At 40.9% G+C, this 18,825-nt stretch overlaps 1 protein-coding gene across 2 annotated transcripts in view; it reads right to left on the bottom strand.

Moving 5' to 3' along the window:
- Positions 1-18,825, bottom strand: part of SAMD12 (sterile alpha motif domain containing 12) — a 366,678-nt gene that overhangs the window by 147,423 nt on the left and 200,430 nt on the right. For both annotated transcript variants that reach the window (XM_074316667.2, XM_019714627.3), the window contains exon 4: positions 6,847-6,987. In XM_074316667.2, coding sequence (XP_074172768.2) covers positions 6,847-6,987 — 141 coding nt within the window. The remainder of the gene's footprint in view (positions 1-6,846; positions 6,988-18,825) is intronic.

Here is an 18,825-nt window from a genome sequence, read left to right as displayed (position 1 = left end):
TTTGGAAAAGGCAAAACTAAAGAGACAGAAAACATATCAGTGGCTGCCAGAGGCTGGAGGTGATGAGAAGGGTCGACAACAAAGGGTACCAGGGAGAGTAGTTTTCAAGTTATGGAACTTTTATATCTTGACTGTGGTGGTGGTTACACAACTATATGTTCTTGTCAAAACCTGCAGACCTGTACACTAAAAAGAGTGAATTTTACTATATGTAAATTATACCTTAATTAAAAACAATGAGAAAAAAGAATACTGGTCTGGGAATTAGGAGAACTGGGATCTAGTCTCAGTGATGCCACTAATTAGCCATGTAGCCATGGACTATCCTCTAACCTTCTTTGGGTCTTGGTGCCCAAATCTGTAAAATGAGACAGAAATATCTTAAAGAGTCTATTGGTATGTTCCATAAAGACTTCCTTTTTCAAGCTAGGTGGTAGACCAGATGGCCTGTTTCAATTCAGATGGACTACTTTAGTTGCTGAAGTATCGTTGTGGGGGTGACCGGACTGAAATACTTAGTCTGTACACATGGTTTTGAAAAGTCCTCTTAGATTGGAAAGCAATGTTTCTAATTTGTGTTGTTCCAAACGATGGAGCTTTGGGAAAGTCCATCTGGTCATGCAATTCGCAATTAAAATTTGACACATATATTTCGACAATGTGGAAAAAGTCTTTTGGGAAACACTAATGTTTAATGAGCTATAACTGGCCTCAGTAAACAATTGTGCTCTTTTTTTCCCCCTTTTGTAGGCACTAATTAAACAGGCATTGGAAGATGAAGGTATTTACTACCTTCATCTGCCTTATCTTCCAGTGGGAGCACTGCTTTCTACTGCATGAAAGTTACCCAACCCTCACAATTACTGTTATGTTTTCACACTATCCATGAACGGGTAGCCAAGAAGGAACTGAAAAGGCGCCAGGAGTGGTTCCAAAAGATAGTGTCCCTTAGGTTGCGGAAAGCACTTCTAGCTCAGAAGACACTAAGAATAAAAACCATTATCTTGATGAAAATGGTATCAAAAGTTTACGTTTTTAACCTTGTAAAGTAGGGCTCCACACACTATGCCCAGTGGTTGTGTTTATGAGCAAAGTTTTATTGGAACGCTGCAATGCGCAATTCATTTAGGATTGTTGGTGGTTGCTGTCACACAGTATGACCCACAAAGACTAAATACTTACTAATGGGCCCTTTGCAGAAAATGTCTGTCACCCATTTTCATAGAATATGCCATAAACTATGCTATATGGCTTCCACATAAAATCTCATTTAACCATCTTAGCACCACCATGAAATAAATAGGAATTATCATCCCATTTGACAGATCAGAGGTGGTCAAGTATAATGGACACAAGTGTGCTATGGAGTCAGACAGACCTGTGCTATGCTTTTTACTCGCTGTCTGACTTTGTGTCTCTTACTTAAATTCTCCATCCTCAGTGTCCCCGTAAATAAATTGGGGCCAACAACCGTACTGACAATGGTAGGGTAGATGTCAGGAGTTGACGTGACAATTAGTGCAGTGCTCTGTAGATAGTAAGCACTTGATACTCATTAGCTATCTGAGAAAAGCTTTCAGTATCCCTGGAGTGTTTTTCTTCCTAGGAATATTGTCCATTAATAAAACACTAAGGATGCCCTTCATATGCTTGGTTTGATTCATTTGAGGGATCCCAAAATAGTTTGCACTACTGCTCTGTGTTATGTAGGGCACCTTCCCTCCCGCCCCCCATCTCTTGTGAATCAAGCAAAAGGAAAGTTACTAATGATGCTTCCGGCTCTGCACCGCATTTCTCAAGAGATCACTGGAGGTGCCCTGATAGGGCAGAGTTCCTACCAGAACATGCAAGCAAGCAAGCCCACGAGATCGACACCACTGCTGCTCCATGGACGGGACACAGAAGACCAAAAGACTGCGTGAGGAAGGAACCACTTCAAAGGCACCAAAGGGAATGACATTAAAGCAGGGCCAATCATTGATTGTGTTGCTTGCAAATGTCAGGTAGTTACAGGGCCATTGTGAATAAAGGCAGGGAAACCAGAGGCCAGATTTTCAGCTGACAGACAGCTCTGGCTTTAGATGATGTACTGTTTCAGGAATTTCTGTCAAGATTTACTGATAATGCCTATAAAAAGATACACAGTGGTACCTCAGTTTTCGAACGTAATCCACGAGCTCTGAAATGTTCGAAAAGAACTGACAGCTAGGCCTCAGGATCTTACACTCAGAGGAAGCCATGTGACATGTTCGATTTCTGAGTCGTGTTCGAAAACCGAAGCATTTACTTCCGGGTTTATGGTGTTCATAAACCAAAATGTTCATCAATGGAGACGTTCGAAAACCGACGTACTACTGTACTGACAAGTAAGACCTAACAATTAAGTTCATGAACTCATCCTAGAAAAAGTGCTACATAGCCATTGCTGAATATCACTATGGTCACCTTCAAAGTACTCCCCTTGGGAAGCTATGCACCGATGCCAGTGCCTAGTTCACCCTTCAAAGCAATTTGGTAACTCTTTCTGGAATGGCCATCAGAGCTGTCATTGTATTACCCTTGATGTCCTGAATGTCATCAAAATATCTTCCTTCCAATATTTCCTTTATCTTCGGGTAAAGAAAGAAGTCATTGGGGGCCAGATCAGGTGAGTAGGGAGGGTGTTCCAATACAGTTATTTGTTTACTGGCTAAAAACTCCCTCACAGGCAGTGCCACGTGAGCTGGTACATTGTCGTGATGCAAGAGCCATGAATTGTTTGCGAAAAGTTCAGATCATCTAACTTTTTTTCATGCAGTCTTTTCAGCACTCCCAAATAGTAAACTTGGTTAACTGTTTGTTCAGTTGGTACAAATTCATAATGAATAATCCCTCTGATATAAAAAATGGTTAGTAACGTCATTGCAATAAATTCGCGAACTTAATTGTCAGACCTTGTATCCACCATACCCATTTAAAAAAATGCCTTATAGTTCTTGTCTTTTGGTCAGCATCCAGAAGAAGGAGAACAAGTAAAAGGAGGGCAAACACTTCCTTTCATTTGTGTTTGGATAACTCTCAGTAGCTAGGACCAGCTTCCCCAGTCTATTTCTGACCATTTTGGTCCTATTACTGTCCTGGAGCTCTTGGAGAACTGGGTGAAAGTGACTGGTGTGTAAATAAAAGCTTAAGACAAGTTTTAAAACAGCAATGAAAAGTTGGAAAAGTAGGCTTAATTAGCTATTATTTTATTTCCTCTAGAAACATGGTAGAATGTGTTTTCAGAGGGGCATACCTAATTTGAAGGTCTGATTACAAACTGATGCAACTAATTTAATGTGTATGGATTTAATTTCTACATCCAAAAGAATGTTGTTTCCTTGAGAAAAAAAAAATCTTTAGAGTCCATTCACATGTTTCATTTTGGAGTTGATTTCCAAGTTTGTGGCAGGTTCTTTGAATGCCTCCCGTAGTGGCAAGACGTGTTCCTTTGAGGATGGAGTTCCTCTTTGGAAATGTCCACCAAATATTTACCTCTAGAGCTTGTAAATAAAGTGAGTAGTCAAGCATGGTGGAATTTGGTGCGTCAAAAATAAAGCTTGGAAGAAACAAATAACCCCATTAAAGGACAAGCAAAGGATCTGAATAGTTTTCCAAAGAACGCACACAAATGGTAAATAAGCACATGAAAATGTGCTCAACATCATTACATCAGGAACATGCAAATCAAAATCACAATGAGATACCAACTCACACATATTAGATTGGTTATAATCAAAAAGACAATCACAAATGTTGGCAAGGATGTGGAGAAATTGGAACCCACCCTCATACATTGCCTATGGGAATGTAAAATGGTGCAACTGCTTTGGAAAACATTCTGACCCCTCTTCAAATGGTTACATATGGCGTTATCATATGACTCAGCAATTCCACTCCTAGGTATAGACCCAAGAGAAATGAAAACAGGTCCACATCAAAACTTGTACAGATGTTGAAAATAGCATTATGGATTACAGCCAAGGGTCAGAAACAATCCAAATGTCTATCACGTGATGCGTGGATAAATAAAATGTTATACTCATATAATGGAATATTATTTGGCAATAAGAAGAAATGAAATGCTGACACATGCTCACAACATGGGTGAACTTGAAAAACATTATTGTAAGTGAAAGTAGCCAATCACAAAAGACCACATATTGAATGATTCGATTTATAGCAAATGTTCAGAATAGGCAAGTAGAAAGTAGATTAGAGGTTTCCAAGGATTGGTGGTTGAGGTGCATTGGGAGGACATAGGGAATGATTGTTAATGGGTAAGTTTTTCTTTCTTTTTTTTTTTTTAAATTGAGGTAACGTTGCTTTATAATATTATGTAAGTTTCAGGTATACAACATTGTAATTCAATATCTGTATACACTATAGCGTGCATACCACCCAAAGTCTAGTTTCCATCTTTCAATTCTTATTATGGCAAACCTAGACTTAAAATATTTTAAGGCAACCCTCGCTGTCTTTAGAACTTCTATTATCAGTCAAAACAAAAAACAACAACCTGCCAATTTTTGTTTTATGTTTTACAAAGAAACCATCTTTTCAATAAGGCTATAGATTTTCTAAAGGCTGCCTGACATAAAATGAGTTTGTATATTAACATGTAAAGGACCAACAATAAAAAAAAGGTAATATGAGTGCAGACAAAATATCCAAGAGCTGGAGAACATGACCTCGTCTAAAGGGAATGGAATGAAAGAATTCAAAATGCACAGCTTTTCAAAGCTAAGGAAAGTGACAATTGAAAAGGCTGAACTTAGCATTACCTTCCCAGAACACAAACACATATTTAGCTTAATAGACTTGAGCACTATCTCAGGAAAAATCTTATATATTATGCATCTAGGGCAATGAAAGCTGTGGAAAATGATTTTGCAAAGCAAACACACTGCAGGCTGACAGTAGCAGAGATAAAAAAGAATCTAAGGCACACATGATAAATTTAGCTCTCATTTTTTATATATCGTCACCGGAGGAAAACAGGAGTGAAGGAAACCTCAGATACTAAATACAATCTGGCAGAGCGACGCTTGTGATTGAAGCTTAAAAAATGTGTGTGTCTGTATTTGCTGGTTATAACCATAATATGGATTTATACTAGCAAATTTGGAAAATATAGAAAAGTATTTAAAAAAATTAAAATCACCCACAATCCTACCACCCAGAGAAAACCATTATCAAAATATTGGCATATTTTTGCAGCCCTTTTTTTATGTACATATAAAAATATAATTGTTTATACAGAATTGAGCTCATTATAAATAAAATTTTATACATGGCCTTTTCCCCATACTTCTGATTACTTCCTGAGTACTTTCCTATGTTATTATATACTCTTTGAAGATTTAATGTTAATGACTGCATTATACTGGATCTTGTGAATTTAAGCAAAACTATTTAGGTCTTTCCATATTACTGGACCTCTAGGTTGTTTCTAATTTTTCATTTTTATACGTAGCACTGTGCTGGATTTTCTTGTAATAAATCTTTGAATCTCTACTTACTTCTTAAAAGAAACTTAAACGTATATCAATATATCAAATTCAAATTTAAATCACTCACTGTACCCTCACCTATAAATTGACCATTGGAAGTCTCTGAAGACAAGTGCAAATAAGGCATAACAAATAAACAGTACTATTTTCATATCACTTGAAGACTATATTTATCCTTCTGGAGCAGTCATCTTTCAGGCAGTACCTTACTTCCTTTAGGCAAATGGACAATTACTGGTTTAATCTAAATGCAATAACATGAAACTTGGCTGACCCAGATTTCTCCAATATCAGTATGCATGCCATCACAATATTCTACACATTGAAAAATACCCAAGGCTCTCAAAAATACATATTTTATCATCTTTCATTTAAAACGATGTACAGTGGGCATTACAACAAATCAAAGGTTATGGCCAATGGAGGTTGATAACACCAAACCTTACGTAGACACGCACATTCTATGTAGTATAACTTAAGGTTTTCTTCAAATTCCAGCTTTGTGCTGTCACTTCCAGTTTTAGGACTTAAGTGCTCTCATCATATTGAAGTTATTAATAATTCTTATTTAGAATTATATGGTCTTAACATTCCAGTCTTAAATTCCCTACAGTCTATTTTTAAAAATGGTTCTGTTTTCCAGATTCTAAATAGGGTTCTCATAAACTCTTAAGTGTGTGCGCGTATGCGCACGTGTGTGTATACATATATATATATATACATATATATATATATATATATATATATATATATATATATATATATATACACACACACACACAAATACCTCTAAAATGTTTTTCTCCTATTAGTCAGTGAAAAGCAAAGTAAAACAAAACACAACAAAAATCCCACTTACATCACTTGTAATATGAACTACGAATCACTCAAATGCGAAGGTCACCTCAAAAATTGGTAGTCAGACTAAGATAACTTGGGCTGCACTGTACGGTTGTGCAGACTGTACACTGCACAACACTAGGGGGTGAAACTGTATCCTGATCTATGTGACTGGTACTCCTCTGGGGTTGTGCAGTGCCCAACCTACATAGCTGTATGTCATGACCTTGAAATTAGCTCAGAGACTTCTGTTCACCCATCTATTATTTATTTGTGCATCCTTCCCCATAGTGAGCTATAAAAAGGAAAGGTTTAGAAGGGATGTGGCCCTTTACAGCTACGTACTTTTCTTTAATGAAGGAAATGTTGCAAACACACCAATCACCATTTCTCCCAGGCTCCCGTTTGTCACGCAGGTAAGCGTTTCTTCCCTCCAGCCTCCCCTCCCATCCACCCACCAGAAAGCAGCAGGTACCTTGTGTGAGTAACTGCAGGTTTCGGACTTCTTCCCGCACCTTCAGCTGTAGCACCTGTTGTAAAATGTGCTGCCGGAGGTTGTCCTGGGCGATCCCCATGCGCTCAAGCTTTTTGTCAGTAAGTCTCAGCAGCGCTCGCCCTGTAGAGTTTCAAGAAATACAAGGAACAGCAAATGAACAAGGGCTGGAGAAAGATTTCCATCTTAGCCTCGGCTAATCCTGTCCTCACAGAAATTTCCAGTCTTATTTCCATAGTTCCTTTAGAATACACGGCCCTCCGTTTTTCTGGCTGACCGGAATGGATAATCTAGATGAAAAAAAATCCACAAATTTAAAAAACAACCTCAATTTTTATCTCATATTGGCCACTCCCGCCCCCCCCCCCCCCCCAGTTGACCAATAATTGAGTTAAAACAGCAAAAAATTGAAGCTGGGTATTTGGGTCCCAGATTATAGGTTTCCATACAAACACCACGCTTTGCTGGGTGATGGGCTCTGAGGCTGGCCCGTGTCACTGACAACCCAGCTGAAAACCTGGATGCTCTACCTGTGGTTACAGAGAAATGCCAATGACGTTCAGCCCAGGTTACAATAACGTAGCGGGGAATATGGATTTAACATTTCAGTTTTAATCAGTAGCATCCAACTCCCCTGCTGCACCCTGGTGCTGGGCTGCATCCATTTCCAGCTGGTGGGAGCTACGCCTTCATCCTAACCACTGGCCTAAGGCAGAGGCCCCAGCAGGGCTGCGGGTGAGAGGAACATGGCGAGCAAGCACATCTCAAGACTGCAGAACGAGGAGACTTGGGTATGAGGGCCCCGCTGTGCAGACACCCTGGACCCTGGGCAGCCTGGCCTGGCTTCCTTTCAGCCCTTTCCTTTCCCCCGAAGGTCTGCATGCTTCCCTTGCTACTGTGGTTTCCATCAAATTCCCCAATTCTGCCCTTTATGTGCTTGCCCTGAAATGAACATACTTCCATTGTGAGAATGTAGCATGTGAAATAGAGAGAATGATCGTTGTTAAATGCTCATAGCGCCACCCTGGGCTCTCACGCCAACACCCCCACGCCTCCCACCTGCAGATCTTTTCTTCTGATTGATATAGAATACACAGAGGCAACTAACTCCGTGATCAATGGGAAGGCTTTGGGTATCACAGCATATACACTTCAGAAAATGGAGGGTCGATCTCTGCCGAAAAGAAACCCAGTAGCCAGAAGGCGAGGTTAATGGGTACACTGGGAATCGCAGGGACAAAATCTGATTCACCATCTGCCTTGGATGGTTTCTACAGAGCCACCCAAGTCTGTGGTCCTGAAACATCTTTACCATAATTAGATCATCTCCAGGAGCAAATGTCCCATCAATCTCCTACCCTACCGCCTCCTGCTGACCACAAAATAAAAGTGTCCAAATAAGTGTGATGCTGCTTTTGATGCACGTATCAGAAAGTGGTAAGGAGTCAGTCATCAGTCGCACCTTTTTTTTGAAATTTATATTGTTACTTTTTGTTGTTGATCATATGAGGATTAATCTAACAAATATTTATTGAGCACTTACTATGTCCTAAGTTAACTAAGGGTGCTCAGTAGTCAGTTGCCTGCACAGAGAGGAGCCAAGGAGGGAAAACAATCAACTCAATCTCAAAAAAAAAAAGAAAAAAAGAAGTGTCAACTACATTTCCTGATATCCTAAACTGGTTTTAAATGGTATTTAGATGATCCTGGCTGCTGGGCCATTCATAGACTCAGAGATTCTTGGAGATGAAAGAAACTTAAAAGGCTTCACATGGATTGTACTCCTGGTCTTTACTTCTTTTCTTTACCAAAGGTTTATTGAATACCATGAAATGCCTGACCCTATACTGGGGCTCTGGAGACCGGCAGGGCCTTCTATCTTCAGAGTTGACCATTTAGTTTGACAGGCAGACAATATACACATGATCTGATACAGAGGTGCAGACAGGGACCCCTACTGGAAGGATGGAGCTATTGGGGTTTTAGCGGTTAGGAAAGCAGAGGTGACCTTCGAACATACAGAAGCGTGAAGGCAATTAGAGTAATGGCGGGAAAGCTAGTGTCACTGGGGCAGAGTAGGCAAGACAAGAGAACGACAGGAAATGAGGTGTGAGAGAAGACAGGGGCCAGAACATACAGGGCCTCCTAGCCTTGGTGAAGATTGGATTTTATTCTAAACGTGGAAAGTTTTGAGCAAGGGATGACGTGGGCACGATCTCAGTGTATCCAAAGCATCTCTCTGGTCACTAGGTAGAGAATGGATGAGGGGGAGGGAGGTAAGTGCAGAACAATGAGAGGAGTCAGCATACTGCCTGGTGGTCAAAACAGGAAGTGATGGTACCTTAGACCACCAGGGTGGAGTAGCAGAATCCTGGATCTATTTGGAATGACTTTAGGATGCTAGAAGTGGGGTCTGAAGGAAATACATACATCAGAAATGACTCGGATTTTCAACCTGAGCTACCAGTGGCTGGGGGCATCATTTCAAGACAAGAAGTTGAGTCACCACTCCAAGGGAGAATGTGTTAGAAGGAGAAAATCAAGGTAGTGTTACTGCTATTTTTGTTTTTTTCCTTTTGAGAGCACTTGGGATCTGGAGAAGTGATGGAAAGGACAGAATTAAACAAAGGAGGACCATTAGAATATTCTTACTTCTTCCCCATAGTGCTTTCCTTCCTTCAACACTCTCCTCTGAGTAGACTGGGGGTGAAAGGGAGCATAGGCATATCCTGGTGGAGTTTAGAGAACTAAGAGGGCCCTCTTCTGACCCAAGCTCCGTACTGCGTAGCCCCAAGAGGTGTCTTCAGTGTTGAAAGTGTTTCCCAGGACCTTTGTAGACATTCAAGCCAGAGAATATTCCGCGAGGAAGTTCACCCAGCAGAAACATGGATCTGAAGTGCTGCTAAAAATCTCGGAAAATTAGAATTTCGCTGCAATTGAAGCATGAGTATATACACAGAAGCTTTAGTGTGTGTGACCCACTATAATACCAGCTTCATAAGAATAAGTCTCTCTCCTGTCAGGGTCCCTATTGTCACCTGTTCCCTATTGTTGCCTATGTGCTGGCACCTAGTAATGCTCAAGAAACATCTATTGAATGAATATGCTTGGTGCTCAAATGAATGTTGTCTTCCTTACTCACATCCTGGTGAGCTCAAGGCCATCCAATAACTATCTTTCCTTTGGTTGGAAACTGGCTCTCCGATCAGACACCAATGAGGACAGCAACGAGAAACTGAATGTTGCAGAGGGAGGAGGCTGCATTTTGTTGGTGTTGACCCCAGAAACACATACCAGGTGAAAGGAGCAGAAAATTTGAGACCCAAAGAATACACCACCTTCCTGCAGGCTTAAGGAAAGTTCTCTTTTCCAATAGGCACCGAGTGAGACTACCAGCCTTGTTGGACAGATGGGCGGCAAGAATGGGTGACAGACAATTGACTCAGAGAACAGTGGAGTCATGTACTACAGTTGCCATGGCAGATGACAAACATGGGGGCTTGAAACCACAAACTTTATTCCATTTAGTTCTGGAAGCCAGAGTTCAACATCAGTTTCACGGGGCTGACATCAGGGTGTTGGCAGGGCCACACTACACTCCCTTTGAAGGCTGTAGGGAAGAATCTCTTCTGGAAACTTTCAGCTTGTGCAGGCTGTCAGCATTCCTCTGTGACCACATCACTCTCATCTCTGCCTCTATTTTCATGTCACCTTCTGTTCTGCGGGAGTCTCTCTTACAAGGACACTTGTGAGTTGATTTAGGGTTCACTTGAATAATTCAGGACAACCTCCTCCTGTGAGGGTCCTTAACTTAATCACACTGGCAAAGACCCTTTCTCCTTATGAGAGCACATTTACAGAGATGCCGGGACCTGGAATCTCTGGGTAGCCAGTATTCAGTCTACTACCAGCTGGAAGGATCCTCTGAGATTTCTGAAAAGGACGCAGAATTCATTAGGTCCACATGGAGAAGTGGAGAAGTGAGGCTCAAGGAACACGACTTGTCTGAAACCACTCGGGAAATGGGGGGAAGACTTGGGCTAAGACACGTGTCTCTGTCCTTCAGGCCCAATCTGGACTTTGGTCTCTAGTCCAGACGCGCCCCCATCTTCTGCTCACAGAATTGTCACAGAGCCCTGTCACAGCTTCTCAAGATGAATGATCATTGACCACAAGGCACAACTGGAAGTGTCAGGCACAGCTGGAGGGGGACCAAAGGGGTGGCTCCAACCCCTACCCTACTGGGAAGCCTCGGTGCCACTGCAAGTGGCTGGAAGTCCACCTTTCCCAGAGAAGAGGCTGAATGACAGGGCCTCTTATCTGCTAAGAATAAAGGTCACTGTACAGTTCCCCAAACAAATGGCCACTTGTGCACTGGGTTAGCTCCAAACCTGCTCTCAGGTAAAGGCCTACATCATGCAACAGGTAGAAGTCCCTGCCTCTACTCTAGTCCTGGCGATCAAAGAAATAGTGTGACAGGTGTTGGGCATAAACCAGTGTCCCATAACCTGAACCTATGTTTCTTTATGTCACCACCATTATTACAAAATTGGAATTTCTGGAACAAAGAAATAAGGAGAGAGATATAATCTCAAAAGCATGGGATCTGGAGCTAAAGGTATAGAGAAATGTCCAGGAAAGCATATGAATCTTAATTTCCTCATTTCTACAATGGGAAGGAAAATGACACAATTTCATAAAGTGACTCTGAGGGTGAAATGACAGAATACGTACACACGCCCTTTGCAAACCAGAATCATGATGATGCAATTGGGGGAGTACAGTTTTGTGGCTGGGTGAGGATGCGTCCTCTGTTTCTTCATCATCGTAACAATTATTGTAACAGCAAACATCTACTGAGCAGTTACTATGTGTCAAACACTGTCCTAAGAGCTTTGCACGGATTATCTCATTTTCAACGATTCTCTGAAGACACTATGATTAACTATCATCAATTAAGAGCAACTGTACACAGTTAAAGTTCATATACTTCCTAAGCTGGGATACAAACCTACACAGAGGACATGCTCTTGACCACCTCCCTAAACTACCGCCCAGGAATTCTTTGGACAGACCTCACGCATTCCCCAAGCCCATTTCTGCCAATTCTCACATACACAGTCCCACTGAGGCAGGTAGGAGGCTGATGGTCAGGGAAAAGTCTCCATTCTGATGACGTAAAGGCCAGACAGATGGACACTGGCATGACTTCACAACGCCCAAGGCTGTGATGCCTTTCACTCTTTGGTCTTGACTCAGTGGAGTACAACAGGGGACCGAGGGGTTCTGAGAGCAGCCATTAATCAGACCCTTCCACTCCTTCATCATACAGACCATCTACATCTATACCATGGGCCGGACATGTCCCCGTACTAGGAACTAGGAAGAGAAAGAAGAATAAGATAATCTCCCTCCCTGAGGGACAAGCGCAAGTTCCTTAAGAGGCCATAGGAGGGGCGCCGACCTTCACTGGGGTCCTTGAACAAAAAATAAAAGTCGAGGAGTGGGAAGGGCACTCGAGGTGCAGGGAGTAGCACAGGCAAAGACGGGGCTCTGAAAAACAAAGGCTACAAGAAACGATAGCGCTGAGCGGGAAGCGTGAGGCTGGGATCTTCTGTGCCGCTCATGACACCTGCCTTCTATGGAAACCAGTCTTACCCTTTGCTTTTTCTCTTTCCCCATCCCAAAGCAGCCATAGGACACACAGAGAGGATGTTTACAGTCATAAAACACCCCCATTTGTAGAGCTAATATTACGAATGCCTCATTTTTGCCTGCGCTGTGTCCCCGACCATTTCTGATAAAAGAATCTCTTTTGTCTTTTGGGAGCTGTTCCTCCTTACCTGGTGGGCCTTTTAATCATTAAAAATAAATTCCTCCCATACTTTTTGCTTCTAAAGTACTATATACATTTCTTGCTTATTTCGTTTATTTTTGATTTTGTGCTTCCCTCCCACCTCCGCCTGTAAGGTAAGCTCCACAAGAGCAGGGCTTCGCTGGTGCTTCCAAGCACCTAGCTAGGGCCTAACTCAGTGCAAGCACTAAATAAAGACGGCATTTGGTAAATTCGTGCTGGCTGTGTGATCCAGATGGGGCAAAGAAAATTTATTTACTAGAAAAGGGGTGGTTTCCAAGAAAGAAGTTCTCTTTCTTTCTTAGATTATGTCTCACGGGATAATATACGCCTAGACTTGCTGTCAGGGGCTGTCTTTGTCACCAGAGAATTAAGACAACAGAGAGAGCAGAGCTGAGAGACAGAAAGAGAAAAGGGGGGTGGGAGGGGAGGAGAAGGCAGGGAAGGAGGGAGAAAGATAAGAGGACATTATTTGATTTCCTGAATAGAGCCTTGTCTGTAGTTAGACACCCTGGGTTTCTCGTTTATGTAAGTCAATATCGGGGGGAGGAGGTTAGTGAGTTGAGCTCATTTGTACCATTTGCACCCAAGAGAATCTTGACTTAACAGATCGAAGCTTATGTGTAATTCTCTTATGTGTAAGTTGACTTGCTGTACTGGCCGCTTATCCCCAATTCAAGAAAGCCCATCGCGGTGTCGGTAAGAGTGATATGAACCCACAGCAATTTATTTTCAAAAAGTTAATCATTGGCAAATGTTGGTACTTTAATTATTATTCCTCACAAATTATTCAGAAGACACCTTAATTCTTTTTTTTAAATTAAAGTTTATTGGGGTGACAATTGTTAGTAAAGTTACATAGATTTCTGTATTACATCATCTATAAATCCCATTGTGTGTTCACCACCCAGTCAGTTCTCCTTCCATCACCATATATTTGATCCCTTTTACCCTCATCTACCACCCCCCACCCCCCTTACCCTCTGGTAACCACTAAACTATTGTCTGTGTCTACGAGTTTTTGTTTCTCATTTGTTTGTTTTGTTCTTTCGTTGTTTTTGGTTTATATACCACATATCAGTGAAATCATATGGTTCTCTGCTTTTTCTGTCTGACTTATTTTGCTTAGCATTATACTCTCAAGATACATCCATGTTGTCACAAATGTTCCTATATCATCTTTTCTTACCGCCGAATAGTATACCATTGTGTATATATACCACAACTTCTTTATCCATTCATCTATCGAAGGACATTTTGGTTGTTTCCATGTCTTGGCCACCGTAAACAAAGCTGCAATGAACATTGGAGCACACGTGTCTTTATCTCTAAATGTTTTCAGATTTTTTGGGTAGATACCCAGGAGAGGGATTGCTGGGTCATATGGCAATTCTATTCGTAATTCTTTGAGGAACCTCCACACTGCCTTCCATAACGGCTGCACCAGTCTGCATTCCCACCAACAGTGTATGAGGGTTCCTTTTTCTCCACAGCCTCTCCAACACTTGTTACTATTTGTCTTGTTGATGATAGCCCTTCTGACTGGGGTGAGGTGATATCTCATTGTGGTTTTTATTTGCATTTCTCTGATGATTAGTGATGTTGAGTATTTTTTCATATGTCTATTTGCCATTTGTATGTCCTCTTTGGAGAAATGTCTCTTTCCGTCCTCTGCCCATTTTTCAATTGGGTTGTTTGTTGTTTTGTTGTTGAATTGCATGAGTTCCTTGTATATTTTGGATATTAGCCCCTTATCGGAGGCACTGTTTAACTGCCTACTTCTCTACGTTTGATGCACCTGGGGCAACCTCCTTATCCAGTTGCATAGAGGTCACAAACTCAAATGTCGTCAGGATAACATAACTGTGTGAAGAAAACCATTCTAAGACACGGTGGGGGATGGAGTTAGGTGGACCACAATGCACTGGAGAGGTTGTTTTCCCCCAAAATGAGCAATCCTCACCCTAGAGGACTGCTATGCTAGAATATAGGCCAAGTACTATTGGTACGTCCTCTATTTTTAAGAACAACTGAATGGAATATTACTCTGCCAAAAAAAAAAAAAAAAAAAAAGAATGAAATCTTACCATTCTTGACAACACAGATAGACCTAGGGAGTATTATGCTAACTTAAATAAATCAGACTGAGAGAGACACAAACCACACGATCTCACTTATATGCGGAATCTAAAGAACAAAATAAACAAATAAAATAGAAACAGACCTATAGATACAGAGAACAAACTGATGGTTACTAGATGGGAGGGGGGTGGGGAGGCTGGATGAGAAAGGTGAAGGGATTAAGAAGTACAAATTGGTAGTTACAAAAGAGTCACACGAATATAAAGTACAGAATGGGGAATATAGTCAATAATATTGTGAAAACTATGTGTGATTCAGATGGGTACTAGACTTATCAGGGGGATCACTTCATAGGTTATATAAATGTCCAACCACTACACTGTACACCTGAAACTAATATAAAACAATATTGAATGTCAACTATAATTTAAAAAAAATAGTCACAGGGATATATAGTATAGCACAGGGAATATAGTCAATAATATTTTAATAACTATGTACAGTATCAGATGGGTAATAGACTTAGTGGGGTTATTACTTTGTGAGGTATATGTCTAATCACTATGCTGTTTTATACACCTGAAACTAATTAAAAAAAAAAGAATTAACAGGTACAGGGAAACATTAATGATGAAAAAATAAAACATCCAATCAATGAAACAAAGCAATGCTGGATTGTGAATATTTATATAGGATATATATATATATATTTATATGTATATAACAATTTGAATATACCTGTTTCAGGAGGATGTTGTGGAAAAACAGAAAAAATGATAGTAAAAGATAACTGAATTATCATTTAATAATTTAGAGGCAATAGATGGTACACTTAATTGGTGATATAAAAGGTAGCAGGGTATGTATGTTATTTAGACATGTGTAGATATGTGCAAGTCACAACAAAAAAACAACTTAAAAAGTGGAAAGTAGTTGCTTCTACGGAAGGGTCTGTGGCAGGTTTTCTCAACCTTGGCACTCTTTGACTTTTTTGTGAGAGTCTGTCACATGCCTGTGCCTTTTAGCATGTTTAGCATTTTAGCATCCCTGGCGTCTACCCTAGATACCACTACCAACTCCCTCTCCCCGAAGAGTGACAACCAAAAGTGTCTCTGGACATTGTCTAATGTCTCCTGGGTGGCAAAACTATCCTTGACTGAGAACCACTGGATGGAAGGGAGGGGCAGAATTCATTTATAACTTGACTTTTTAACCTACGTACTTGTATAATCTTGATACAATAAATACTTAAAAAAAAAGAAAAAAAAGAACGGAAAACCCAGAAATCATATGAATCTCCCAATTTAAAATTCACCCATATTTTCCATACTATGAGTGCCAAACAAATCATGCACATGGGTCATACTTGGCTCACAAGTTGCCACTGTCAACATCTAACATTTAACCCTCTTTCCCCTCTGTCTTTTCCACTTGCAATGGAAAGTGATTCAGGCAGCCTCCCCTCCAGGGTTTCTACTGACTATAGGAACTGACTGCAAGTTCTTTGATTCCACTCTGAACTGCGTATTCTAAATTAAGAGCTAACCAAGACCGAGGGTAGTTGAAGACGAGTCTGAATGAGGCTTCCACTTTTTATAACCGAGATGTGCATTGCAAATCCATTTTCCTAAGTAACCTCCAGACCAATGTCTGATTTCCTAAAAGTGACTGCAAGTCACCAGTACCAGAGCTAGCAAGGACTCTGAGGTCAGCTAACTCATTGCCTCAGATCCTGGCAAGAATGTGTGCAAAACCTTCCAAGACCAATAAGTCTTCTCTCACTTCTACCGCAGAGCACAGCCCACTCTTCCCAGCCTGAGAGCCAACACTGATCACTCACTTGGTTACATTTGGAAAGATTCACAGTTAATTGAAGGCCCCTTCTCTGTGCTGAGGGAGAGAAGGGTTAATGGATGTTTGCCTTGTGGTTACTGTAAGTCATTTACCACACTGATGGGAACTGTATATTGATTATTTTTTTTAACCAGTCTTGGGTACAAAGACTGTTTTAGACAATAGAGTTTTTTTGTTGTTGTTGGATATATTTAGGTGCTGATGATGTTAATAGGAGGAAACTGAAATAATGTTCATTCCCACATGAAATCTAAATTCAGAAATACATTATATTACAGCGTTTTTCATGTGGCCCTGCACTATTTTTTCTGTCCTTCAAGAAAGAATACACAGTTTCCAAATAGTAAATTCAAGGTTAAATCCTTTTATGTTGTTGGTAGTACACAGAGTTACCAAATCCCCCCCAAAAAAAATTGATTTACAAAACAAAACAAAACCCTGCGATGTTTTGTTCGGGAATTTGGGTTTAGTCCCTTGGCAAGAATCAGTAATTACTTCCCTTGTACCTCAGAGCAGATTTTTCAAGCTAAGAAATCTAGTACCAACATAATGCAGACTACAGCCGAAGATTTATGATATCATAAACAATCTTCAAGGACTTTTCTGTTTTTGATAGGTAGACCAACCCTCTCGGTATGTTGGCTTTTATTTGTCAGTATTTGTATGCATTGTTTTGGGATTCTCTGTTCATCGAGTGTCACTAGGGGATCAACCCACTGTGCATTAGGCATCTTTTAAAACTAATTACCGAGAAACATGTGAGGTACCTACTGACGAGCCTCCTCCTCCCCCTCAATATTCTACTCATGGTTGTAACAGCCCAGCATGTGGAGCGTTCATATGCTGAAGAGTCAGGAGCTGACATGCTGGCGGCTACACTTGAATTAATTTGAACTTGTGACCCATCACGAAAGTAATGTTTAAAAGAAGTTTCGACGCTACTTTGACTTTCTCTTCCTGGTACCCAGCGATTGTTTTCCCTTAAACTTTTAAATGATCAACTTGATTAGCATCAGGGACTTCTTTAGTAGAAAAATGAACAAGTGAGGCTCGTCCCAGCTCCAGATACATTCAGTAAAAAAGACGGAAGCAGTGTTCCTGCCTTCGGGGAGCTGACAAATTACGTGCAGATACAAGATCAGCAAGCATTAAACGACCTAGGAGCCATTACAGTAAGTCCTCTGTAATGTCGATAGGTTCTGCAACTTTAAGTGACAAAACGTATAATGACACCGATTGCACTAGAGGGTAATTGATGTAAACAAGAGTTAGGTTCCTACGTCATCTCATCAACGTTATAACAAATGCTATTGAACACAATACTGTTCTTTGAGGACCTGCTGTACGTGGTTAAAACATGTAGCAAAGACCATAAGCACGTGAGATCCACCAGCGAAGATTTGGTAAAAAAAAAAAAAAAAAAAAAGAAGACATCTTGGGTTTGGGGCTGAAAATCGGGGCTGGATTAACCAGTTCTTTGCTACATGGTTACTGTGATGGTTCTTCCCACGAGGCTTTGGTTTCCTCACTTGCAAAGTGGAAATGATATCTCTCAAGTTGTGCTGATTAAGTACTCAATGAAGTGAGAAGAACAGAAAATATCACTGCCACTTTCAGGAAATAGACCTGAAGAAAGGGAAGGGGTCCATGCAATATCTTATGGGGAGTGGTGTAGCTCACTCCCAAACTATGATGGCGGCACCTGAAAGGATGGCATCCTGATGTTGACAGTGGGGATCTTTTCTGAGGATTATACGCCAAATTTGAAAAGTCATCGACATGACATGCAAGTACAGTGGAACTTATTTGCTTAGTTTTGTCCATTTTGACACTATTGACATTTGGGGCTGTGGAGAGGCTGTCCTGTGCATTGTAGGATGTTTTGCAGCATCCCTGGCCTCTACTGGATAGATTCTAGTAGCATCTCCTTCCAGTCGTGCCAATCAAAATCTCTCTAGATTTTTGCCAAATGTCCAGTGCAAGGCAAAATTGCTCCAGTCTAGAACCATTGATGTTTGTTTTCAATCAACTGATATTTAATATGCTAATCAAAGAGACAAACTAATGCTTGGCGTTGAAGGCTCATGGGACTCAAAGCAGTGAGGAGACAAACTAACACAAAACTTATTCTCAGGTCTTTTCCCTTCCATTGTCCCATTTAATCCACAAAT

Source organism: Rhinolophus sinicus, chromosome 6 (genome assembly GCF_057876585.1).
Source record: "Rhinolophus sinicus isolate RSI-liver-muscle chromosome 6, RSI-T2T, whole genome shotgun sequence".
Classification (NCBI taxonomy): domain Eukaryota; kingdom Metazoa; phylum Chordata; class Mammalia; order Chiroptera; family Rhinolophidae; genus Rhinolophus; species Rhinolophus sinicus.
The sequence above is the reverse complement of the archived record's forward strand: the minus strand, read 5'-3'. Positions and strand labels throughout refer to the sequence as shown.